Below are 26,752 nucleotides of genomic sequence, written 5' to 3'. Positions count from 1 at the left end.
GCATTTTTTTTTTTTTTTTTAACCAACAGCCAAGTTAGGTTTATAGACTTCTGTTATGTAGCAGGGGTCCACGTTTGACCGTGAGAGAAATTCAGATACATTGTGGCCTGTCAGAGAATCTACCAGAAGCCATTCTTTACAAATCTAAATCATCCATCTGCAACAGATCAGCTCGCAGCGTTGGCACATGTGCTGGTAAATGAAGACCTTCCTCAGCGATGCTTTGCACGCAAACACACAAACACTACAGAACTTCCTGAAGTGGTGTTCTTTGCACAGCACACTCATAAGCCGTACACAGTTGGACTGTGCTCAAGTAAATCTACTAAATTCTTTTCTTTCTTTCTTTTTTTTTTTTACAGTCTATTTATTTGAGAGAGAGAGAGAGCGCGTGCGCGAGCACAAGTTGGGGGGGGCAGAGAGAAGGAAAGACGGAATCGCAAGCAGTTTCTGCACGTTAAGCTCAGAGCCCAGTGCGAGGCTCAAACCCACAAACTTCAAGAGCATGACTTGAGCTGGGATCAAGAGTCCAATGCCCAACCAACTGCACCACCCAGGTGCCCCTACTAAATTCCTTTCTTGGTAATTTATAACTGTATATTAAATGCCCTTACAAGTCCTATAGTATAGAAATAGATTTCCTAAACTGACCTGAACTAGAATTGGAATCACTCTTTTGTTGGTACATCCATTAACATCTTGCAGAAGCAATGACCTGTAGAACACCAGTTTGGGAAACATAACATATAGAGCTCAAGTGGTACAGCACTGCGTGGCAGAGCACCAGTAAAAAAGTGCTTTGTGGATGGAGGGGGCACCAGTGCAGATGGCCTTGCAAATGAGGACATCCGACCTCCCGGGGGAAATGCCCCAAATTTTGGGAGAGGCATTTTGTGGGGACTAGGGATTCTGAATCGATGAGCTACAGCAATTACCAAGGTGATCTTGACCAATGAATCATTATGTTTATGCTGTGTCTGACTCTCCTCCCAGGAAATCAGTTTGAACCCTTGTAACGGACACAGATTCAGAGCACAGAATATGGATTCTTTGGCCCCAGCAAAGTCACTTTCTTTTCCCCCAGCAAAGTCACTTTATTTTTCCAGGAAAATAAAGCAACCATACAATGTATTGTGACATGTGGCTGAGCTGAGAGCATAATCGAAGTCTCCAGACTAGCTGTCTACAATTCTAAGCTTCCTCCTGTTACTAAAATAGCCTCCACAATAAAAGAAAACCAACAGTCACGTATAGCTAACTCCCTACCTTTTAATTATTCATGGTAATGCCTTGCATTTGTAGAGTTTATACTTTAGAAATGCTAATCAGGTCCAAGGATTACATGAATAATGGAAAGCCACAAATAATTACCAAATGTGATTTTAAGCAATGTTTTCAACACATGCTCTCCCCAGAAATCTTCCCCAAATATTGCCTCCCCCCTCCCTTCCACTTACATTCTTCATCCTAAAAGAAACCTTAGTACAGTTAGTGTTAACAGGAGGACGAACCTAACTTTTGTACTTTGCTTTTTCTCTGGGTACCCTCGTCGTAATGACGCCGCATGACCAAAAAGTAGTAGTAATAAGAGGAAAACAAGAGGTTCAGGCCCAGACACTAGATGCGCTATTTGAAAAGGGGAATCTGAAACCCGGCTCTGGCCCCCAGCCACTATGTCAGTGGAGAAGATAACTGCCTTCCCCTCAGTTGTGCATGGTGGTGCTACCATCTGTTTCTTCCCCCAGTGAGGCAGTATACCTGCCAAAAACAATGAGCTTTAAACCAGATTACTGATGCAGCAGTTTCCCTGCCTTCCTCTAGGGGAAAAAAACCCACCCAAACAATGCTGGTGTTCCCATTATTAAAAAAACAAAACAAAACACTACATTAGCTAATGTCCAATTTTGCCAATTAAAACCAAATGCCACTTCATAGCCATCCAACCGGCAAAAATCAAAGTGTCTTACTAAATCCAGGCTAAGTGAGATACAGAGCAATGGGGACCTTCACATAGTACACATGGGGTTATGTTGACAAGATGATTCTGGAAAAGCAATCTGGCACGTGAAAAACGCTCGTACCACATCTAGGAATATACCAGAGAAACCTGCGTATACGTCCAAGGAGAAGTGTACCGATGGTTATTGGTGCACAATCAGCAGTCGCAACAGGACAAGACAAAAAAAATGAATCAACTTCTCTGTCCATCGTATGGAAAGCAGTAAGTAAACTGGTAAAAGCACAATGAAGAATTAAACTGTGGTAAAGTCATGTTATAAAATTCTAGGCAGCAGTTAAAGCAAACTATATTGGACTGGTGTTTCTTTAAATAAAATTTTTTTTTAACATTTATTCATTTTTAAGAGACATAGAAAGAAAGAGCATGAGTGGGGGAGGGGCAGAGAGAGAGGGAGACACAGAATCTGAAGCAGGCTCCAGGCTCTGAGCTGTCAGCACAGAGCCTGACGTGGGGCTTGAACCCGTGAACCATGAGATCATGATCTGAGCTGAAGTCAGACGCTTAACCAACCAAGCCACCCAGGCGCCCTTGGACTGGTATTTCAAAACTTGAGAGGATAAGTACAAACTGACAGACATATTAATATGATATAATTTATATGAATTTAAACATGTAAATTATTTAACGATCTATCCATGTAGTGAAAGTGAGGGAACAGACAGGAAGAGTACATGTTATCTCCTGGGAAGGGGAAAGGAGGGTGAGGAAGGGAAGGAAGGAGAAAAGACCATGGAAGATACATAGGAAACTGTCATATTAGCCATAATATTTTATTTATATTCCCCATAAATATTGTATATTTTGCTATAACGTTTTTTATCTGGGTCTCAGGCATATGGTTATTACGTTAGCTGTTTACTAAAAAAAATTTTTTTAAGTAACAACTTTCAAAATATTATAAATTATAGCCTTCTTTTAAAGGCCAAAATGAATGATAAAATAGTGGACTGAGAAAATTATACAACCTTACAACAGTGTGCAAGGTGAAAAGGAGTTGGGTTATCCAGCCATGACGTAGTATCTTCCTGAATATTACCTTAAGAACACAACGATACATTTCAAACACACTTTATAGTGTCCTTATTTTTGTGTGGCTGATACAAAAGCCCGTGGCTCACAATGCTGTTATGAAAGTAACTGTCAAGGAAAAGGAGTTCATGAAAAATATTTGCTATACTTATATGATCACTAGACATCTTAGAAAAAAAAATAATCTTTATTTAATGCTCATATAACTTACTTTCAACTGTTTTTAAGTCTCCCAAAATTTAGAAGTAGTAGCAGCAATGCTGGGTTTTTGGAAACACTACAATGAAGCCATCAAACTACAAAAACTTTCCAAATAACATTTGGTACCGCTTACACAGTTATAAGCACACTTATGTTATCATCCCATCTAATCCTTAACAACCCTACGAGACAGGTGTTGCTATTATCCCTGGTTAATAGACGAAGCAAGTGGGTACAGAAATATTAAGCACCTTGCCTGAAGCATAAAGTTGGAGCCCGTTGTGCCACCTCCCGGAGCCCAAGTTATTAATCCCTCCACATATTGCCTCCAGGAGACCACAACACCGCGCACATGGGAACACCCTCAATTCAACATTTACTTTCATATACAATCCTCAATTAAAAACAAATTGTTTTTAACATCTATTCATTTTTGAGAGAGAGAGGGAGAGAGAGAGCGCGTGAGCATGAGTGGGGGAGGGGCAGAGACAGAGGGAAACAGAATCCGAAGCAGGCTCCAGGCTCTGAGCTGCAGCACAGAGTCTGACATGGGGCTCGAACCCACAAACTGCGAGATCGTGACCTGAGCTGCAGTCGGACGCTTGACCTACCGAGCCACCCAGGGGCCCCGACAATCCCCAATTTTAAACTTCGGAGATACTTGTATGACATTCAAATCTGACTTGGCTCATTTTACCGGCCTGAAAATTTGGTTTCCACCAGGGACAACACTATCAAAGACTCTTCACGTCATTAGAAGTGCTGAAGCATCACTGGGATTCTGAGATCTTCATCAGCATCGGGAAAAGGAAACTTGTTTTTCTCAGGCTGTTAATTTAGAAACCAAGTATCCTGACTTTTGGTTCTAGCACATCCTGCTGCCCAAACTGTCCTAAGCAATGTACGAACCAGGGTGCTTGCGAAGGCTCCATTCAGGGATGTTTGCTCTCCTTCAGTCAACGGCTTACAAGAGTGGACTCTAAATCTAAGGGCCACAGGGGAGGAAACGGATGATGCTAAGTGGTACAGGCTCACCCAGGATGGTTTTATTTTTTTCCTTTAACTTTCACACTAAAATGCTGCGGTTAAGTTTTAAGATAAAATAGGCTAGAGGACAACATAAATAGCTACATATTTAGCCAAAACGGTTTCTGTTACCTTGAGTCATTAAAGAGTCATTAATCTTGGGGGGAAAAAATCAAATCTAGGACACTGGTAACAACAAAGTAGGCCTCCACTTTAATGATTGTTACAGCACTCTCAGAAGAAAGGAATTCAAGAACCAGTGAAAGTCCTGAATTAAAGTTTTGCTTTTTAACACATCACCTCAAGAATGTACAGCCTCATTCTTTAACCTTGTTCTCCTGAAGTAACATGGAGCAGTAATTATATTAACCCCCTCATGAAGTATCAACAGTAGTAATGATCCACAAGAAATTCTCAGATGGGGTCTAGAGCATTCGATTTGCTTTTCTCTTATCAATAACGTTTCCCCCAAAATCATGTCACTGGCCACATAAGCATAATCATCTCCTGACACTCGGTATTTAGTTAAATCTAGAGTCGGCGGCCAACAGTCCCTTTTAAATGTTACCCTTCTCCAAAATCGCATCAAAGGAAAACAGAAATCCCTCATTCTTCTCTCGTGTCGTTGAGTTTTAATTAGAATAATGCAGGCTTATGTGTCTTTCTACTTATTTTCTTCCTCTACTCCAGTGAGTAAATGATGACGTAGAAGCTAATTTAATACATCCTCATGTTCACAAGACAGTGACAGAAAACGTTAGACGTGAAGAGTGAGGTTGAATGGATGAGACACAGGGTGAACACCAGCTAGGATGGGATTTGACCACAACAACGGGCCATCAGCAGACAGGCTCATGTGGTGAGAGAGCAAGAAGACAGTGGAGCAGACCCGAGCACACTTGCACAGTAACACTCAGCAGCCCTGAAGGGGGAAAGAAGAGGCTGGGTGGGGAGCGTGGGGATACTCAGAGCCTGCAAAGAAGGACCAGGCGTCATTCCAAGTGCATTGCTGAGATGGTCACCCATGAGTTCCGGGCCTGAAAAGCACACAAGTGAGCTGGAAGGGTGCTGACAGCGGTGAGAACACAGGGTTCGGGAGCCGAGGGGTCACGCAGAGGATGAAGAGTTCGGAAGGCGCGAGGCCACGGTGCCGGCAGGAGAAGGAACTCACACAGCTGGGGAGACCACGCGTGTTGTCTAGCATGGGGCAGACACCCCCAAAAATCAGTGTTTGCTGAATCTGAAGTTTGTGGGTACCTAGGGGAATTTCTGGGTTTGTGGTATTGTAGATAGAGAGCTAATAAGTCCCAACACAGACCTACACTACCTAAACGGAGCCAAGTGAAGGTCACATAGCAGCAGAGAAAGTGTCAATGTCACTGCAACTTGTGACAACGGAGACGATCTTGAAGTCATTTAGACTGTGAGAAAATGTCAAGTTGACTGATGATTGGAAGTGTTGACCCAAGTGGCCAGTTTGGAGTTCCATTCATAATTCATGCTAATGTTTATGCAACAGTATTCTAAACTACTGGATGCGTAAGGAGAGGTGAGACGATAATAAACACCACTGTGTAAGAATTAGGAAAAGGATTTACTACTGTCGTGTCACAGAACAATCAGGGGTAACAGACTCTTAAAAAGAAAACGTGACTCCCAAAGCAAGCCCAGGGTGAAAACCCAGAGTGCTGAGGTTTTGAATCCTAACACTGCAGATGCTACTTTGTATCTTTATATATTGCTGACTGAAAGGTCTGTGCCAGGAACCATCCACCTACAAAGAATCTGTTTTTCTGGGCCTCAGGGGGGAAAAATTGGCTGCTGCAGAGGTGGCATTATAAAGGAGAGACATAAAAGGAAAATTCTCAGTGTGGCTTAATGAGGTACACTGGAATGGATTGGGGGGCCAGAGGGAACGTGACCAGGAACACACTGGACTGCCCTACGCTTGCAGAAGCTCTTTCCCGAACCCACAGAGAAGCAGGTAGCAGTGGGAGACACTATGTTTCATGGAGATCTGGGAGAGTTGAAGTCAATCAGGATTTGTTTCTTATGTGTAATTTCCCCCTGACTTGTAATTTATACTTTATAGCCATGATAGTGAATTTCAGTTGTTCAAAGGAAGGTAAATACTTGTAATACTCCAGACATGGCTGTAATGAGCATATACCACAACCTCAAAATGAACATTTAATAATGAGCTCCAGGGATGCCTGGAGTGGCTCAGTCTGTTGAGTCATTTGAATCCAGAGTCCAGCTCTTGATTTCAGCTCAGTTCATGATCTCACCATTCTGAGATCGAGCTCTCCGCCAGGCTCTGCACTGAGTGTGGGGCCTGCTTGAGATTCTCTCTCTCCTTCTCCCCAGCCTGTGCTCTCAAAAAAAAAAAAAAAAAGTTAAAAAAAAATGAGCTCCAGTAGTTCAAGGAAAGATGATGGTAGAAGGTGCTTCTGGAATGATCTGGCCCTGGAATTTGGTCCAAGTCGGTCACGGCAGAATCTGCAAACTCTCTCAGCCACAAGGTCCTAGCAGAAAATTAACCACAGGTCCTCTCTGCACAAAGGCTAGTGGACAAAGGTCTTTAATACAAAAGTCACAGTCCTCTCACCAGGCAGGATGATGATCTATCTGGTATCTCAAGGCCTTTGCTGGATTCAGAATAAAGTCCTGGATCTCAGAATGTTCTAGGGCTTGGACAGATAGCCTCCCCTGCTGTGCTCCCTTCATTTTCTCTGGCTCTCAGTGTCAGTGCATCATCTCTAATCAGTCATTGTGTAATAAACATTTAGGGAGCCTCAGCCACATACTGGGCACCATATTACATGCCAGGGACACAGTATGAATGAAACAGCCACACTCACTGCCCTCTCAGAGTTTAGTCTTGTTGGAGAGACGTTTAACAACTACTCAACCACCAAAACCGACAATCTGGTTGGAGCAACAAAGGACAAATATATGATCCTAGGACAGCCCAGAACATGGGACCCAGCCTGATCTGGGGACACTCTTAAGGAAATGACAGTGAAACCAAAGAACAAGTAGAAGGTGACCAGGTATAGCAAAGCAGAAGAAGGAGAACCAAAGTACACAGCAGGTAGAGGGAAGAGCTCTACCTCAGGATATAAAGATCCACTGGCACCTACGTTTAATAATAGTAAGAGCAGCGTGTAACATCCAACATGGTGCTTGCACCAAATGCTCGCAGCTCTTCCTGCTGACTGACTCGGGAAAGAAACAAGACTACCACAGAGAAATAAAAGTATTGAAGCAAGTAATGGAAAACTGACCAAATTTAGAACAAACAGTCATGGTGCTGCAAACAGCACAAGAAAAGACAAACGGCCCACATAAAGCTGGCAGCCTCACATGTAAGCACCTATCACCCAAGTCCTTAGCAGAAACCTGCCCACAAGCCCAAGACACTTCCATTAAGCAGTTCTCTCTCTCTCTCTCTCTCTCTCTCTCTCTCTCTCTCTCTCTCACACACACACACACACACACACGTAAAAACAAAAAACTCTAAAAGTAGAAATTTTAAGGAGAAAAATGTTCCCTTTGATTGGTTTCCAAGATGGCAGAGGATTATGGCTATTGTTCCCTGATTAAGGCCAGAAGCGTTCCATTAATCCCAAGGAATAAAGGTGCACTGCCTTAATCATATTTGAAATAACAAGTGAGGTGATCTGACATAATGGTAATTTATTTCCTTCAGTTCACACGACACAATTACAGGGCATGGCAATGAGTAACCTGCCTGACACCTAGTACATCTGATCCACACGAATAAACATGGGACAAGGATCCAGTCACACATACCCATTGTGGGGAAGAGACTAAAAAGGCCTCAGAAAAGTGGCGGCTGTCTTGGAAATTTTCACTCACAAGCTAGTTAAGGTACAAGGCAGGAGATTAGACGACAGACAATTTCTCTAACAGGCATGTAGTGGGACAAAGAGTATGTTGGTAGAAGTTAGCAGAAAATTTGTCATTTGTAGTCAAATATCCCACTTTTTTAAAAATTTTTTTTTAACGTTTTATTTATTTTTGAGACAGAGAGAGACACAGCATGAACGGGGGAGGGGCAGAGAAAGAGGGAGACACAGAATCGGAAGCAGGCTCCAGGCTCTGAGCCGTCAGCCCAGAGCCCGACGCGGGGCTCGAACTCACGGACCGCGAGATCGTGACCTGAGCTGAAGTCGGACGTTTAACTGACTGAGCCACCCAGGCGCCCCTATCCCACTTTTTATAAACATCATTTAATGAGCCCCAGGTATTTTCTAGAGAGTGTGCTAAATGCTTATAATATCTCTAATCCTCACCTCCACCTATGAGCATGGCATTATTAATTTCATTTTACAGCTCAGAACCTGAAGCTTGGGAAGAGGTTAAAGAACCGTAACTTGCCTATGTCCACATGCGGTGCTTTTTCTAGCACATCACACCATCTCTCGTCCCACAGTTATTCTGAATTTCGAAATAACCTCGGCAAACTTGGATGTAGCCACTAATAGTCAATCTGGTTAAACTTTTCCCACCGCGGAAACTGACAGCCCTGACAGCCAGAGGGTCTGAATGTCTATAGTTCTCTCCAGGGGCTCAGAGGCAACAACTACAATCTCGACTCTGCATTTGTACTTAGATTTTGTGTTACATTGTTTGGGAAGGTTTCAACAGGGGCCCACAGAGATTCCAACTCTCCACCCCAACTCCAAGTCATTTCTCAACAAGAGCACTTGATACTTGACCCTGAAAGTGACCCTATGAGGACAACACCAGCCTCCATAATGTTGTTCTCAAGGATGTAAGTTTTAGGACCACGGGTTCCACTAAATCCACAGACTATCTTGCTACTACTTTATTAGGCCCAGGATTCTAAGGATGCTTCTAGTCCCGAGAGCCATGTATATTCAAGATCAAACTGTGAATATAATTTTCTTCGGTCCATATGCCTAAGCTCCATTCTCACTTCAAACTCCACACTGGACCCAGAATGGTAAGTTCTCTGGAATCTGGACAGACTCTATTAAAATTCTCTAACAAATCATCACTGGGTCTAAAGCCTAAGAAAACAGAACTTGCATTTTATAGTCAGCAAAAATATGCATCGGTGTTCTGGCAAACACTTCAAACACAATGTCTTACGTTCATCTGTGTTATACTTCAGGCCTCTGTATCTAGATCTGAGGTATAATGGGGTATGACTTGCCTTTTGAGGTTGGCAAATCTAGAACATAAATTTAATACACAGAGGGTCCAGCATAAATGGGCTCTTTCTAAATGCTCACATCTGAGAATTAAGATGAAACCCTCTCAATAAAATTTCCTTTGTTGCTGTGAAGTATTAGTTTCTGCTCAAAACATGGCCAAGGTGCCTGCAAATGACCTGGTAACTTTTTAGTAACAACGGATTAAATTTAAAGTTGCTCCCTTGAGATATGCCAATTTTAGTGGAAAAGGATACTCAATTCAACCTTCTAATAAATAACGGGGAAGATTTATCAGCTGGGAGATTTTCACCAAATACGTGTGCTTGGTTCCTATTGGTTAGAGCAGCCAGCTATTTTAGCTCCACTGATTATAGCTCTTGAAACAGGCACATAATTTTTTTTTAAGTTTGTTTATTTGAGAGGAGGAAGGAGAGAGAGCTCATGCCTGTGTGACTGGGGGAAGGGGGAGAGAGGGAGGGAGAGGGGGGGAGAGAGGGAGGGAGAGGGAGGGAGAGGGAGGGAGAGGGAGGGAGGGGGGAGGGGGAGAGGGAGGGGGGAGAGGGAGGGGGAGAGGGGGAGGGGGAGAGGGGGAGGGGGAGAGGGAGGGGGAGAGGGAGGGAGATGCAGGGAGAGGGAGAGGGAGGGGGAGAGGGAGAGGGAGGGGGGGAGAGGGAGAGGGAGGGAGAGGGAGGGAGGGAGAGGGAGAGGGAGAGGGAGGGGGAGAGGGAGGGGGAGAGGGAGGGGGAGAGGGAGAGAGGGAGAGGGAGAGGGAGGGGAGATGCAGGGAGAGGGAGAGGGAGGGGAAGAGGGAGAGGGAGAGGGAGGGGGGGGAGAGGGAGAGGGAGAGGGAGAGGGAGAGGGAGAGGGAGAGGGAGAGGGAGGGGGGGAGAGGGAGAGGGAGAGGGAGGGAGAGGGAGGGAGGGAGATGCAGGGAGAGGGAGAGTGAGGGAGAGGGAGAGTGAGGGAGGGGAGATGCAGGGAGAGGGAGAGGGAGAGGGAGAGGTAGGGAGAGGGAGAGGTAGGGAGAGGGAGAGGAAGAGAGGTAGGGAGAGGGAGAGGGAGGGAGAGGGAGAGGGACGGAGAGGGAGAGGGAGAGAGAGGGAGAGGGAGAGGGAGAGGGGAGGGAGAGGGAGAGGGAGAGGGAGGGAGAGGGAGAGGGAGGGAGAGGGAGAGGGAGGGGGAGGGAGGGGGGAGGGGGAGGGAGGGGGAGGGAGAGGGAGGGAGATGCAGGGAGAGGGAAAGGGAGAGGGAGGGAGGGAGGGAGAGGGAGGGAGGGAGGGAGAGGGAGGGGGAGGGAGAATCCCAAGCAGGCTCCAAGCTCAGAGTGGAGTGCGACACAGGGTTCAAATTCACAAACCATTAGATCTTGACCTGAGCCAAAACCAAGAGTCCAAAGCTCAACCAACTGAGCCACTCAGTCACCCCCCAGGCACATAATTTTTAAAACTTTAAGTTTTATATAGCAAGCAAATCCCAATGCATATACTACCTCACCATACAAAGAATGTGATTATGTAGAGGTCAAATCATGTTCCCCTTGTACAGTGACATCTATGGTAATTTTCTACTTCTATAACACAGAATGCCTAGAAGACGGTTCTACTCACTCAACACGTATTCAAGGAGAATCCATTGAGTGCAAGCCATACAGCAGATGTTATGGTCCTTGTTCCTGACATCTACTGTTATTTTTATATAAATCTTCTGAATAAGACATTGTATTTCAGGTCTCTTTAGCAAATAAAATTTATGCCAGTCAATTTGACTTTAAGATTTCCTCCTTATAATAGGGATCTTTGATGTTACTGCTCCTCCTAACTATACATTTGCCTCACCAGTTGTAAAATTCTACTGGTAATGTCTTTGCCTAGTGCTGAAATGGCATGAATAAAGACACTGGGTACAGACAACAGTCCAAGTCTTACAGAGCCCAAGAGGAAAAGAAACAAGAACATGTGGGAGAATGAATTCTAGAATGGCATTTTTACTTGACATAATGCTCCTTTTTGGGGGGAGGAAAAAAAAGACTCATGACTTACAAAGAGGACATTACAACTGTTAGATCATCACCAATCCAATAGGAATACAAATGGTAAATAGGAGATTGTATTTCATTTGGAAACCTTAACTGGCAGAAATTCTACCTTCATAGTGGATAAGCCAGAAGAAAAGAAGTTAACTACAGGCTCCATAAATACACATTTTAACAAAAAGGCAGACAAGGAGTAAAGGGAGAAGGAGAGCACATTTGCTCAGAACTACTGCGCCCTGATTTAAAGGAGAAATTTTATAATCTGCAATTTGCTAACAAAAGGGGCAGAAGGCATTAACCTAGATATTAACAAAGTAGTCAATTAATACTACCCTGTAAACATATGCCTTCATTTTTTCCACCAAGGAAAATGATGGAAAACAACAAAACAGAGTAGAATCCCCGATATACTCTTAGGTAGAGGCAACGAGGTAAAGAGTGATAGGATTAACCTATCGGATACATCCAAATATAGTACTTACTGTTTCCCTCAAAGTAGTTACCTTGGAAGGACAATTCTAATATGGTCAACATTTCTTAAAATTCCTGTTAGACTTGCAGAGACTGTGCAAATTATTTTTAAATGTTAAGTTTATCTCCATTCAGTAATGTTCCATGCAGTCTGCAATTTCTTACCCAGAAGAGTAGTCCTGGCACTTGAATAGCTTACAGTTTCAAGAAGGGCACAGCTGTATGTGTAGATACTTTCCATATACTCTCTGCCCTTTCCCTGATTTTAGTCTGTATTCTTGCATTATTGGTACATAGTGGTCTTCCTCCACTAGACAGGTAAACACCTCTGAGAGTAGAAACCGTGTCAATTACCTTTGCACCATCTCCACAAACGACCCAGCAATGCAATCTGTACAGAGTGTGCATTTAACAAGTGTTGGTTTAGGGAGAAAATGTCTTTTTATTTAATAATGACACCTGCTCAGCAAAATTCACCGTAAGGTAGGTTTGCCTTGAAACTTATCCAAGGTCATTTAGTCACTGCAGTAGCTAAGTAGGCTCGCCTCTGCCAGTCCTAACGTCAGCACTGCACTGAGGCTTGGGCTCTGGAGGTGTAAGAGCAAGAACATAAGCCCAATTCGCTCCCAATTACTCTCTAAATGTTATATATCAATATTATCAAGTACATCCCTATCGATTACATGGGAGAAAAATCCCTCCTTCAAGAACTGATCTCATCTACTAGCTAAACAAACTACAGTCTCAGTCCACCAGGGTAATTTTGAAGCCACAATGGGAGTCCAGACGGTAATCGATATGTTTATTCCTACTGAGTTCATTATGATGGTTACCCAACAGCAGAGTACCCAGAAAGATACTACTTGTCATGAACCCAGGGTCCTTCTTGACAGAAGCATTTTGCTTACTGAATTTAGATAGCATGCTTCTTTATTGCTAGTAATGACAGAATAAAGATATTAAGCATGAAAACCAAGTTTGGGTACAGTTGGCTGATTAGGCCACAGAGTAGGGAGAAAAGAAAACAAAGTGATTGTTTATCTTAATAGTCACACATGGAAGATAATCTGTTTGTCATCCGGCTATGATGCTCTGGAAATAATTTAGAAAATAAAAGTCCATTATAAGTTGCAAAAGACGGTACAGGCAACTGGTGAGTTAAGAATAATATTCAGAGCAGGCAATAACATTTACGTGGGAAAGGACAGCCGAAATGGTCAATAAAGCCAGGTTATTATGCTTCCTTGCAGGAAAGAGGCTGTCTGCTCCATCAAGCCCTTTTTAAAAACCACATTCATTTCAGGACCTGACCATATCTGGCACCAGGAAGCAATTAAGGATAGACAAATCAGAGAGGACAAAAATTCAGAAGATCAAAGCTCTACAGACTCAAACTGTGTTGTCCAATAAGGTAACCACTAGCCACATGTGCTCTTTAAACTCAAAATCAATTAAAATTTAAAAATCAGTTTCTCAGTTATAGTAGCTATATTTCGAGTACTCCCAGGTACATGTGGCTAGTGGCTATCATACTGGACAGTTCATACACAGAATACCTCCATCACTGTTCTGATCGACAAAGCCAGATTTGAAAGTGGACATTCCTACTGTTCAGACAGACCTGATGAGAAATTCAGAACCAAGCCAATAGTATTACTCGTTAGGAATCATTAAAGATTTCCAATGTTGTTTGTTTATGTCTGGGCATTCTTATCAACGTAGCATTTTTCTTCTACTCTTTTTTTTTTCTTCTTTTTCCCTTTGATATAAGGAAAAGTAGAAAAAGAAAAATGGTAGGGATTCAGAAACTCCTTAAGTCTCTCTTATCCACGAAGTTGCACGAATTGCCAAAAATAAATACATTTTTAGAAGTAACTACTTACCTTACCCTTTTTCCCTTTAAATAAAATACTAAAGGCAACTGGGGGGGAAAAAAACCACAGAAGAAAGAGAGGAATTCAAGAAAACTACTCAGAACAAAATGGATAGCTATCCTAAATTACTGTTCCAAAATGCCTAAGGGAAAAGTGCCGCAAATCAAGAACATTTCCAAAAATACAGAGTGGGCACAGTTCAACAGTTCCACATTAATTTAGAAAGTTAACACCTCTTAAGAGGCCAAATGATTTTCTACCAACCATTGAAAGTACTGGGTTTTCATCAAGACCACACTCTGGTTCAACTGTCTAATTCCTGGGCAAATGAAAGAATCACCTATGTCAGCTTCCATCCGTGGCATCAGTAAATTCCTGAAGTCATTTTGTTCTAAAATAGAAACTATGTCTGATAGTAAAATTAAAATCAACTACATTACTAAGGTTCTGTTGATTTGAAATTCCCTGTATACAGCCTTTTAAAAGTGAAGTAAAAATATACTTTGGGATTTAAAGTTGACAGTTTCAATTATACTTAAGAAAAGCAAACTCTAAGACTCATTCAAGAGCCAGGAAAAAGAAAGCCAGTCGTTTTCAGGCACTGGATTCTACTGAAACACTCATTCTATCAGGGCTTCAGTATTTGCTTGCTACTTTGCCATGCTACTACTCTGTACCACACAGAGGAAATTTGATATCTCAGTGACAGAACAATTTGAATGCAAGCTAAAATTTAATCAGCACATAGAAACAACAAAACTGATAACCTATCAGTTTAAGAGACAAACAGCTCATATGCATTTGGGGGAAGGGGGTTGCAAGAATTAGGATACTGGGAAAAAAGAAACTTAAAAGGCAAGGCTTAAAGCCCCTCTTCAAAAATGTTATGATGTTGCCATCTCTGACAATTACAGCTGTGGGAGGGTAGCTATGAGAGGATGCTAAAATGATGCAGTACAGGGGGATTCGAGAAGCCAGGCAAAACTGCTGCTCCATTTCATCATTATGAAAGAAAGGTACAAGAATCAGACCTCCCCTTTCTGCACCCAGCACATTCCAACCTCCAGACAGATGTTCAGCAGAGTTACCATCAGAAGTTATAAAACGTCATGCTTTCCCCTCCCTGTTCTCTAGCTTTGCCCCCTACAGTGTGCTCAATGTTTGTTTTACCACCTTCTCAAGCTCCTTCAGAATAGAAAAAGAAGTAACATCTTGACTCTCTGCCCTTGGAAAGGATTCACTCCTAGGTCACTTCATCTAACTCCTCCCTTTTCAAGGAGAAACTCAGATCATTAAACAGAAATCACCAATGCACCTAAACAAGGTAGGGAGATGATCATTTAAACCTGGATTAAGTCCTATTTCCTTCCTGGTAAGGACATGCCATTGGTAACTGTTCAAATGAGCATGTATAAATTAAAGATCTCCAGGCCAAGAAAGTAGCTTGTGTCAAAAAAAAAAAAAAAAAAAAAAAAGGCAACTGATCTGAAACCTACCAAATCTGCAAAATCTGTTCTGCATTTCATGCATACACAGCTCTACAGAATGTGTAAATACAACCAGCAAACTGTGCTAGGAGGTCACAAGCACTCCACACAGCGTGCACCACAGACACAGTTTGTAAATGTGCTACAGACAGTGTGGGAAATGGGGGCTGGCTCCAGTTCCAACCAAAGGGTAGAGCTAATGCATACCTTTAGGTCTTCTGGAATTTCCATTCTTTTGCTGTTCATCTTCCTCATTAATGGTGAATAAACCAAGGGGAATTGGCCTTGCACTGGTCTTCTTCAGTCTCTCTTGTCGGATAGCTGTAGCTGATCCAGGCATACCGCGGCTACTTGGTTTTTAATTATTATTATATTAAAAATATATGCTTATGTAATTGCAGCTCCCAGGAAGCTGCTAGTTTCCAAGCTGCCGGTTCATTTGAGCACTTGTAATAGATCCCCTATGGGTAAACAGTGTGCAAACAGCTGACAGATACTACCAGCCACTTGGCAACTGAGGCCCTGCAGTTCCCCCTCACCTAGCAGCAACCCCCCACCTCCCCTCCGCGCCCCCTCCCGCTTACTCCCCCCAGGCAAGTGGCTGGCTGGAGCTCGCTAGCTGGCACACACATGCTCACACAAGCACGCAGGCGCACTTTCCTTCCGGAAGAGCCCCGGGAAAGGCACGCAGGGTCAGAAGCCTCCTTCCACTGCCTAACCTGTTCAGTCAGATCCCAGCTTCTTCCTGCTGCGGCACCTTTGCCCAGGCTTCCTGCCACCGCACAGTAAGATATTCGGCACACGGCACAGAGGGAAAACCGGGATATGCTGTCCTGTAAACAGTTGCCCTGACAACTGGGACAGGTCCTAATCCGGGAGGGCTGGGAGCAGCTCCGGTCCGCCTGGAAGCGCAGGCAGCTGCGGGATGCTGGTCGGGGGAACTCACCGCAGAGGTCTGGAGCAGGGGGGAGGGAGCCGCCAGCGCTGTGCAGCTCCCTCTTCCTTTCTTCTCCGCCCGCCCCGCCAGGCTGCAGCCCCGGAGGACAACTGTCGCCATGCCCGCACAGGCAGCAGGGGACTCCCCAGGATGGGGAAGGGGACTCAAGGCAAGAAGTCCTTCTCTTCTTTGGGGGACCCGGTTTTCAATCATGACAATGTTTGCGAGTCCCTGGATGAAGGCATAGCTGGACGCCCATGGCTCATTCTGCACACAGTATCACATCGCAGCTTTCTGGAGGTCCCTATCACCCCAGGCTGGGCCATGAGGATTGACACTGCCACGCACCTGAGACATTCCAGGGAGGACAGGCAGGGGGAGAACTGTGCCTGTTCTCACCAAGACCACAATTTGGACTACCCCTTCTGCAAGTCAAGTTGAAAGGAGAGAAATGAGAAAGTACAATCCACCTACTTGGGGGGGGGGGGGGGCGGGGAATCCATCTCACGGACACGCGGCCAACTCCCCCCAGTTTCCACTGCTCTGGGCGAGTCACTACCAGCAGTGCTGAGCAATTCTTAACACTTGACCCACTTTTAGTTCTTTTTTGGACTCTTTTCTCCAAAGCATACAATCATGGGATTATTGTTTTCTTCTGAAATGAGCTTTCTCACTTAAGACTCTCCACTTCTAGGCTGCCTGAAATTTATGCTGTGTGTGAAAAAATTAAATTTATAGTAAGTGACACAGACAGATGCCTACTGCCAAATTGGTAGCTTTTGTTGCTTTTGTTTTTGCCTTTTAATCAAAATCAAGTCTGCTTAAAAAGTCCAAAACAATCCTCCCATCCCAGACCACTCTCCTACATTTTCCGACGCGGGGCTCAAAGTCACAAAACCGCAAGATCATGACCTGGGCCAAAACCAAGAGTTGAACGCTTAACCAAATGAGCCACCCAGGAGCCCCAAGCACCCTCTCTCCAACCTTTGGATGGAAGGATAACTTCTGACAATTCACTTAACTTCTCTTGGTGCCTTAGCTTTCACTGTAAAATTGGGGTGACATCATTTAGCTTACAGGACTGGGGAGAGGATTAAATGAAGCATAGTGGTAGCAGTAAGAAGTGCTTATACATATCACCTGCTTTTACATTTTACACTACATCTGTTGTAAGTACTCCCATTTCTGCTTCGTATTTCAGGTGTTTCCAGTTCAACTATCAAGGTTATCGAGCAATAATATTGTCCAGCCCACTGCTGGAGCTGTCACTAGATGGTTGGCAAATCCATGCTGGAAAAAAAACAAAACAAAACACTTCAGAAATCTTTTGCTCAAAGGCTGGGGGATTCAATTAAGAGTTAGATGTGTAGATTGGGGAACTGAAGGAAATTTCAGGTATTAAGTTTACTTAAAATCATGTTCACCTCTTTGGTGAGTACCTGGAATAAAAGAGAATGGGGTTGAAGAACTGCATAGGTCTGAGAAACCACCTAAATCAACATTTTACATGCAAGGAAAACCAAGGCGCAGGAGGTGAAGTTCCTTGACCAGGTCAAATGTTACCCACCAACAAGTCTGTGGTGAAAACGTGCTTCTCCTTATGACGAAAATTCGGCCTGCATCGTTTAGGATCTTAGATCCCTCTTGCTAGCTTCTTACAGAGATGGCAAGATGTGGAGAAGGAAGGAAAGGGAGGATCCATGCTTCAAACATGCAAGATCTTGTTGTTTAAGAAATAAACAGTAGATACAACCTACTGCCATTAATTCTATTTGGAAATTCTATTTTTGAATTAAAGATGATTTGTTATTTCCTATTTATTTCTTTAATCAAAAGATCAGTGAGCATAGTCCAGTATTATACATATTTATGAAAATCTTTTCAAATCTAGTTTGTTTCTTCTACTTCCAGAGAATCAGGTTAGTACTTACAAAAGCAACACACACACACACACACACACACACACACACACAGCTGAAACTACCTTTTGGCAGAAGAAGTGAAAAGCTATGTCTCAAGCAAACGACAAATTTCATTCAGAAATGTTTCTTACCCAGATACGGCTAACAGCTTCTGATCCTCTCCATGGATCTAACAAAAGTATTACTGAAAGTGGTAAAGCTAAGGAAAAAGGGATCTTTTCCTTCATCTATCATCTTAAAAAAAAAAGTTTATTTATTTTGAGAGAGAGTGAGCCTGTGTGCAAGTTGGGGAGAGAAAGAGGGAGAGGGAGACAGAGAATCCCAAGCAGGCCTGATGTGGGGCTGGAATTCACACAGTGAGATCACGACCTGAGCTGATGTCTAACCAAACTGAGCCACCCAGAAGCACCACCCCCCCCAACCTTCATCTTTCAAATAAAAAAATGAAAGGATCGCATTTACGAAGTATCTTAGGAAGAAAATGAAACATCTTTCCAAGAGTGGCTTTTAAAAAAGCAAAGTGAAAGCTGAAATTCAGATGACTTCCGCAGAAGATGTATATTCCTTTACTCTCAAGGATGGCCTGGATGGCTTTTTCTCCTCTTTTACAGGAGAAACACAGCAGCAAAGCAAAAGCTTCCTAGCACTTAACTTGTCCAGATAAGATTTCACAAAGGAGCCCTCCCTGAGGTCTGTGGAACAGAGATCACAGAACAGCCCTTCTGGGACACAGAGGACTCTAACTGAGCCCACCTCTGCCACACCTAGCTAATCAACAACTCTCTCTCTTTTTTTTTTTTTTAACGTTTATTTATTTTTGAGACAGAGAGAGACACAGCATGAACGGGGGAGGGGCAGAGAGAGAGGGAGACACAGAATCCGAAACAGGCTCCAGGCTCTGAGCCATCAACCCAGAGCCCGATGCCGCGCTCGAACTCGCGGACCGCGAGATCGTGACCTGAGCTGAAGTTGGACGCTTAACCGACTGAGCCACCCAGGCGCCCCCTCAACAACTCTCTTCTGTTAACAGCAATGGAATATCCCTCTAATGACAGAGATGGTACTCTTCATGCTCTAGGGTCTCATGGAGAATTTTGATCTGTATCAAAATGTGAAAGTCACCCAAATGGCTGTTTTGAAAGTTATGCCTAAACTATCTACTGGGGAAATGAAAGCCTAATCAAAGGAGGCCATAAGTCACCAGCCATCCTACAACCCATGAGGCAGGGTGAGGTCAGGTCAAAGAATCCCATTATCCAGAACATCTCCAGCTTTGTCAGATAAGTTTTATCTTTGTTAGTCACAACAGCACTGAGAGAGGAGTCATCGCCTGACAGATCAGGAAACTGAGGCTCAGGTTAAAGTCACACAGCTAGTTCGGTCACTGAGCCAGTATTAATTTGTGGGCCATCTGCTCCGAAGCTAAGATGCTTTTGTCCTGCTGCCTTGTAAATCCTGGTTGCAACATCAACTAGCTGTGTCCCAGTCACAGCTGTGACCAGTCACAGGGAAGCAAACAGCCCAAGATCAAATAATCATAATAAAGGATTTTTTTTTTCCTATCCACGAAGTACACATTTAAGACGTAAATACATTTGAGATTAATTTCCTAAATGCTCAAACCCAGGATATAGGTTTTCAGCTTTATTTCATTTTGGGAACACCGGGGCTTAGTCCCTACAGGGGCATGGGGGCTTTGATACTCAGACCCAAAACAAAGGCAGATGTGGAAAGGGGGATGGCCAGACCTGAAAGCAGAAGGAATCCTACTCTGAATTCCTGAACTCTTCCCCAGCACTAATAGGTGTTTTCAATTTGATGTGGCACATGTGTCCGTGAATGTTACCTGCAGGTACAGAACCTCAATTCAGTCCCCACGGGAACTGGGGTATGTAGACTTGCAAGAGTCAATTAGGTTTTGCAACTATCGTTAAAATAACAAATGATGGATTAATGGAGACTTTGTACAAAGTAGGAAGAAATGAGACATTGCCTAGTGAGAGACGGTAGATTTTACAACTAAGCTGGCTTTACTAGAGAAAAATGTTTGCAGTATAATCATAAAATATATTCGCAGTCATATTGAAAATGATACCACTCATCCGCTATGAATGAAATAGGCCAATAGGTCCTTGAGCGATTGCTGTCCCCACCAATTCCCACCCCCAGCCCCTATTCCCTTAGTACACAATGAACTCATGTCTGTGTGTCCCTCTACCCTGGCTGCCTGGCGCCTCTGGGCTACCTCTAAACATGAGGTAGGGGAACACGAAACAGAGTCAAACTAACTGATCAGTAGGGAACTCATCTCATGATTGGGACCTGCTTGTCACAATGTGAGACAGGAGAATAACACGTGTAGGCACATGGGTACACACACACACTTCAGGTTTCTGTTCACATTTATCCTTTGTCAGCTTTTATTTTATGTCCATAAGATTGGAAAATAGCACACAGTCCATGAATGAATCCAAAAATATCCTCTTGCAGAGAGAAATCTGCTTAACCAGTGAGAAGCATACCTAGATTTTTCCTTCTAAAAGCCTACTGAGCTTTACAAAAAGATCACTGAAATGGAAAAGAGCCTGAGTTGTACTAATCCAAGGACTGTAGCTGAAAATAGAAAATTACTACTGCTGGATTGAAGGGCCAGTCACTGGTAAATTACAGTTCTATATACATATAAGCCAGTTACTTTCCAGTGGGACCCACAAGTGCCAAAAGGCCTTTTCAGAAACGTTTTTACATTAAGAGGAGAGGATTAATTCCTCAAAACTACTGGAATTCAGTAATCTTTTAAATATTTAATGCATACTCCCTCAAAAGGTAAGTTGCAACTTACTTCTAGTAGTTTTAGAAATCCACGTTTTAATGCAATATTTAAAAAATAAAAGAAAGAAAACCTTCGCAGAGTTTGAAAATACAAAGACAGCACAGGTTGACTGTGAATTCAAATAACCCCTGGGAATAAAAGGTCCCAGCTGGTTCTCTACCATCGCCATTCTTGAAGTTAGGGGGCTCCCTTACAGTTTCCTAGGATGAGGACACTGCCTCATGGCTTCTTTGCCAATAAAGACCTAACATTCTGCCATCTTGCAGCATTAGACAATTAGCTGTTGGACAAAGAAATACTGCACAAAGACAAGACTGACCCTTTGAAAGGAAAATAAAAAAGGCAGGTTTGCTTTGATCTTTATTTTATCACCTTTTGTTAACAGGCAGTAAGAGAAACAGTAAATACTACTCTAGTAGTCATGTGCCAAAAACCAAGAAGTACCACGTTCCTGCCGTGCCTTTATAACATTTCTATAAATCTTCACCGTGTGGTGAACACTTTGTGGTGCCAGCAGACTCCCATTTTCGCACGTCTGCTCCACCAGAAATAAATTTTAAACCCTGAGGATTCACTTACCTGAATGTAAGGTGTGGATACCAAGCTTTCTTTAAAACTCTTCCCTAAACATTAGGTATCACTAGCTAAGTTGTGAATATTACAAAATGCCCATTGAACTTTAACCCAGTAAACACAGGCTAGAATGCCCTTGGGCCTCCGGTTCATTATTCCCATTGATCATACTTAATGTACATTGCATGAACATCTCAATTTCTTGGCAACAGTTAATATGTGCATACATCCTCTCCTCTAATAGTGACACCCTTACAAGGTTACAAATCCAATTTTACAGATTCAAAATGAGGCAAAAGAAATCAATGGCTGGGTTCAACAGAAGAATCAGACAGATAGCCAGGGCTGTGTTTCTGAAAGTTACCTAACCCATCACTGGTCCATGAGCAGTTATGGGTTTACTTTTATTTTTTTGAACCACACCATTAGAAAGAGAAGAAAACTGAGAAACTGTGGTTCCCTGTCTTGCTTTAGGAGTGGTAAACACACACCAAGGGTGCAAGGTGAGGTGTTCTGGGGGATGGCATCAGAGTGGAGGCAGTAGGCAGATCATATAATGTTCGTCCACCAAGCAGAGGCAAGGGGAGCCATTCAGGGATGCTGACTGACGCAATGTGTGACCCAGACTGGCCAGTCTGGTGGAGGACAGGTCAGAAGGGAGGAGGAATGACATATAAAAAAAACCAGTTCCATAAGGACTTTGTCCACATGAAAGAAGGTGTCTCACATGGTGACTGTGGGGATGGAAGGCAAAGAGGAAAATGAAAACCCACTCATGTTTGTTTGTTTGTTAAAGAGCGTGGAAGGTTTATTTCAGGGGGATGGGCATGAATACTGAGTTCCTGGAAACGTCCAGAACATGGACAACTGGACAATGAGAAGGAAAGGTGGTTAGTGTTTATATTAAAGACTTAGATGAGAATGAGGGCTTTATATCTGTAGATAAAGTAGAGAGAAAGCCAGAATTAGTTCCAAAATCATCAAAAGCTCAAAATAATGGGCTATAGCTAAAAAGATTCAGTAGCGATAAATATGAACATCTCCTTTGTTAAGTCCAACCGCACAGGTACAGAATGAAAACCCCACCCAAGCTTCAGCAGCTGCAAAGAAGGAGGGCCCTTGGACAGCAAGCTCACTACACGTGATCGGTGTGATGAGGCAGTAAAAGTCCTAACAGTATCACAGGTGGTACCAGCAGATGTCCAGCATGCTGAGTAAGGGGAAGAACCTTCTCTATTTTCTGGTCCTCAGACCACATTGTCTGAATTAGATATTTCAGTGAGATCAGAAATCAGAACACATTCAGAAGAGAGCAACCTAGGACTATAAGATTCTAGGCCATAACACAGGAGAATCATTGGAAAAAAGGTACAATTTCTCTGGAGAAAATAAGCCAAGATCTGGAGAAATAAAATAACTGAATTAAAGCTTAACATGTGGAAGGATGTCTAGTGTTAGCGTAGTTCTGGAAGACAGAACTAGGATCGGTGATTGGAAGTCACCAGAATGTAACAAATTGTGCCTTCCATCACTGAAGACAGTCATGCAGGAACACTGACTGGGATGAGGGTGCTGCATTAATAGACTGGGTCCAGGTTGGATTTTTGGGTCTCTAAGAGTCTCTTCTGATCCCACAACTGGCTCCAAGACCTGATGAAAACGGAAACTCGAGTTATATGCTCAGGGGAAAACAAGCTGGCGGAAAGAAAAAGCCTGAGACTCAGACAGCCCTTCCCCCTGCCGTCACAGTCTGCCTGTGCTTACTTAACACTTCACATGGTTTCGTTTTTTTGTTTTTTTTTTTTTTTTGTCAGTGGCTCTACAGTTGTATTGTTTTACTCATTCCACTGATGCCCCCCAGAGGTTTTTGACTTAATGCTAAAACATGTAAAGAATGGAAGCTTCACTCAGTCTTCCGGTTACAACAGGACCACACTAATAATTTCTGCACCTGCAGCCTGCAGACTTCCCTCACTGTCGCCTATCAGCAATTTAATGGAAATCTGGGTGAAAAACTCTAGGGAAGATGGGAATAAAAATGAAGAAGATATACGAGTTTTCCCTCAATGATACAATTCACTGAGGATGGATCACTGTGTGGCTCTGTAACTTGAGAGAGGAGATCTAAAGGTTTGTGAGTGAAGAGCATTATTAAAGAATAATAGGCCAATTCAGTTTATTACTTTATGGGCATTTTAAGGGGAGTGATAGCCCTAAGTCTTTAGGCCAGTGAAGAATTGGACCAATCAAGAGCAAAGTGTTCAACATTCATTTCAGCCCTTACTGAGACTTTCCCCCAATCCCATCTTTTGTGGCTTTGCTACTCTTTCTAATTCTTTCTGCTAAAATGCCCTAAATTAAAACTGACGTCAATTAAGATTTTTTAAGAGGTTTAATATCCTGTTTTTACCTTAAGAGTTAATTTAAAAGTTTCTCTTAAGAAGTAATTTAAATGTTTTACATAATTCTGGGGGAAAACTCTGATTTTCTTTCTGAGGGTCCATGTGTCCAGTCAGCGTTTTCCAGAGAAACAGAATCAAAAATACTACTGGACCACTACTGATACTAAATACTACTACTTCTCTGAAGAAAATATAGACTTTTTTTTTTTTTAAATACTTATTTTAAGAAATAATGGCAGCCTGCGATTATAGAAGCTGGCAAGTCCAAAATTTGTAAGGCAGGCCAGCAGGCTGGAAACTCAGGCAGGCTTTCCATGTTATAGCCTTAAGGCAGAAGTCCTTCTCTGGGAAACCTCAGTTTTTGCCCCAAAGGCCTTCAATGGATTGGATTGGGCCTGCTATATTATCAAGGGCAATCTTAAAGTCAACTGACTGCAAATGTTAATTATATGTACAAACTACGTTCACAGCAATATTCAGACTGGTGTTTGACCAATAACTGGACACTGTAGCCTAGCTAAATTGACAGATAAAATTGACCATCATGGTCAGTGACCCCACAGAGATTAAGACACTCCATTCCCACACTGAAATCAACATGCTATAAATGAAAGCATGCCACTCAAAAGTCAAATTTTCACTGAATAGGCTGGACATTATTTACTCAAGTCATTTTCCAGTATTGCAATGCTCTGTTAAGATAATACTCATACAATTGGGGTCAGCAGACCTACGAAATCCTCTTACCTTTCGCTAATGATCGCTCTTTGAGAATCCAATACAGGTCAGCTTCAAAGCATTATCAAACAAATCGTTTTTACCATTATAACAACTGCTTGCCTCAACATTAAGTGGTTTGGAAAGTACAGATATGTAGATTTAAAAAAAAATCCTTCCCTATTGTCATGAAGTAACCTCACTGTCTCAATTAGAAGAAAATATATATAAATATGTGGATGGGGATGGTGTTGATAATACATGTTTCTCATGAGAAGATAAAGTGTACACGAAGGTTTAAGGTACTAAACTTTATTTACGCTTACTGGTTAAATAGAACCAACTCTGACAAAAGAGAAAATTATATACAATTCTTCAGCACAGTTCTGAAATCAATCAACAGAAAATCATGGTGGGGAACTTTGAGGTTTGGTCATTTACATTCAGCTAAGGTCCACACTGATAAGATTAGCATATCCAGTGTAATTGTCAGCAACCAACCAGAACACTGAGAGCCTTCAGCTAAATTATACAGATAAGAGATGAGTATACTTACGATTAAATGGCAAGCCCAGAAGCTTTCCAAATTTGTAACTCCTAAACAAAAAGATTCCTAATGCATCAGTAATTGCTTTAAAAAAAGATAGGAAGCATTAATTTCCGAGAAATAGATACTACTAGCAATCCAGTACATTTTTTGAGAAATGCCATCCCCTTTTGGTCCTATGTGACCTCGGGCCACTGAGATTTTAGTGGACACTACACAGAAAGAAACAACATCTCAGACCTCAATTCCAAAACCCCTTTACCTTTCGAATCTCTATTCTAAGCCCTTGCCTTAAAACTCCTGTGAATTTTAGATAGACAACTGAGGGAGGACTATAATGACAAAAGGAACCTCTTGGCAAACTTCCTAAAACACCACAAATGGACCATTGTGCCTTTTATCATCAGGCAAAGTGGCCACACTTCCATTGCTAAAGGCACTAAAATCAACGATGTATTAAAAAAAAAAAAAAAAAAAAAGTTGTTCCAGAGACAAAGTTGTAGAGAAACAGTCACAATCATAATAAAATTCTCTCTACTGTCTCAATTTTTCGGTTGAGATTTTATTACCTGGTTCCTGTTTGCAGACTGGCATGGAGGAAGAGATCAGCCCTGAAACCCTTAATACAAGAAATACCCATGTCCCTTCATAGTCCAGAGCCAGCCTTTATCCAACTCACTAGGAAAAGACCTGGTTCTTGCTGTTTACAAACAAAAGTAGGTAGTTTATAGAACCAAAAGCTGTTTGTTTTAAAAATAATTGCAATACTGCAAGTTGTTCCATGAACAGGTTTCCAAATACGTACACCTCTAATAGATAACTTATGCACTGTAAAACAAAAAAGGCACCTTTGTGCGTTTCCCAGCTGGTCCAGAATGGCTCACCACTGTCTGGGCTCCCAGTCACCGGATTTAGCAAAATCTTCTTCCATGTGATATTCTGTACTCGTCTCTTCCAAAATCTCCTTGAAGACTTACACTCTATCGTGAGTATACTTTAGGTACAGCTGGACCACCAAGGCTTGAATCTAAGATGTCAAGGAAGTGTTCTTCCCTGTGAGGTTCACTGGGTTATAAGATTATGAAGGTTTTCTACTCAAAGGCATTTGCCCTCTCATAGGTCTTCCAGACTAAAGATAGCTCCATCCCCCATTTCTCTATTTTAAGGCTTTTTACTGTGGAGCCATTTCTTCTACTTGCATTTTAGTTCCTGATACTCTACCTGCGACTTATGCAATGCCACTTTAAAAGCATATGCATGGGGGCGCCTGGGTGGCTCAGTGGGTTAAGCGTCCGACTTCGGCTCAGGTCATGATCTCACGGCTCGTGAGTTTGAGCCCCGCGTTGGGCTCTGCTGACAGCTCAGAGCCTGGAGCCTGTTTCGGATTCTGTGTCTCCCTCTCTCTCTCTGACCCTCCCCCATTCATCCTCTGTCTCTCTCTGTCTCAAAAGTAAATAAACGTTAAAAAAAAAAT

General features: G+C 42.8%; 1 protein-coding gene across 11 annotated transcripts in view; it reads right to left on the bottom strand.

The window, feature by feature from the left end:
• Positions 1-26,752, bottom strand: part of MAP7 (microtubule associated protein 7) — a 179,735-nt gene that overhangs the window by 139,520 nt on the left and 13,463 nt on the right. For 2 of the 11 annotated variants that reach the window (XM_053904448.1, XM_019420482.2), the window contains exon 1: positions 15,555-15,849. The exons of 3 other annotated variants lie outside the window; for them this stretch is intronic. In XM_053904448.1, coding sequence (XP_053760423.1) covers positions 15,555-15,687 — 133 coding nt within the window. In that variant the 5' untranslated portion in view covers positions 15,688-15,849. Of the gene's footprint in view, positions 1-15,554; positions 15,852-16,293; positions 16,313-26,752 lie in introns of those variants that run through there. 6 more of the 11 variants (XM_053904454.1, XM_053904447.1, XM_053904449.1 and 3 more) reach the window with 6 other exon arrangements.

Source organism: Panthera pardus, unplaced genomic scaffold (assembly GCF_024362965.1).
Source record: "Panthera pardus isolate Hobbes unplaced genomic scaffold, ASM2436296v1 HiC_scaffold_17, whole genome shotgun sequence".
Taxonomy (NCBI): Eukaryota; Metazoa; Chordata; class Mammalia; order Carnivora; family Felidae; genus Panthera; species Panthera pardus.
This window is presented reverse-complemented; position numbering and strand designations above follow the sequence as displayed.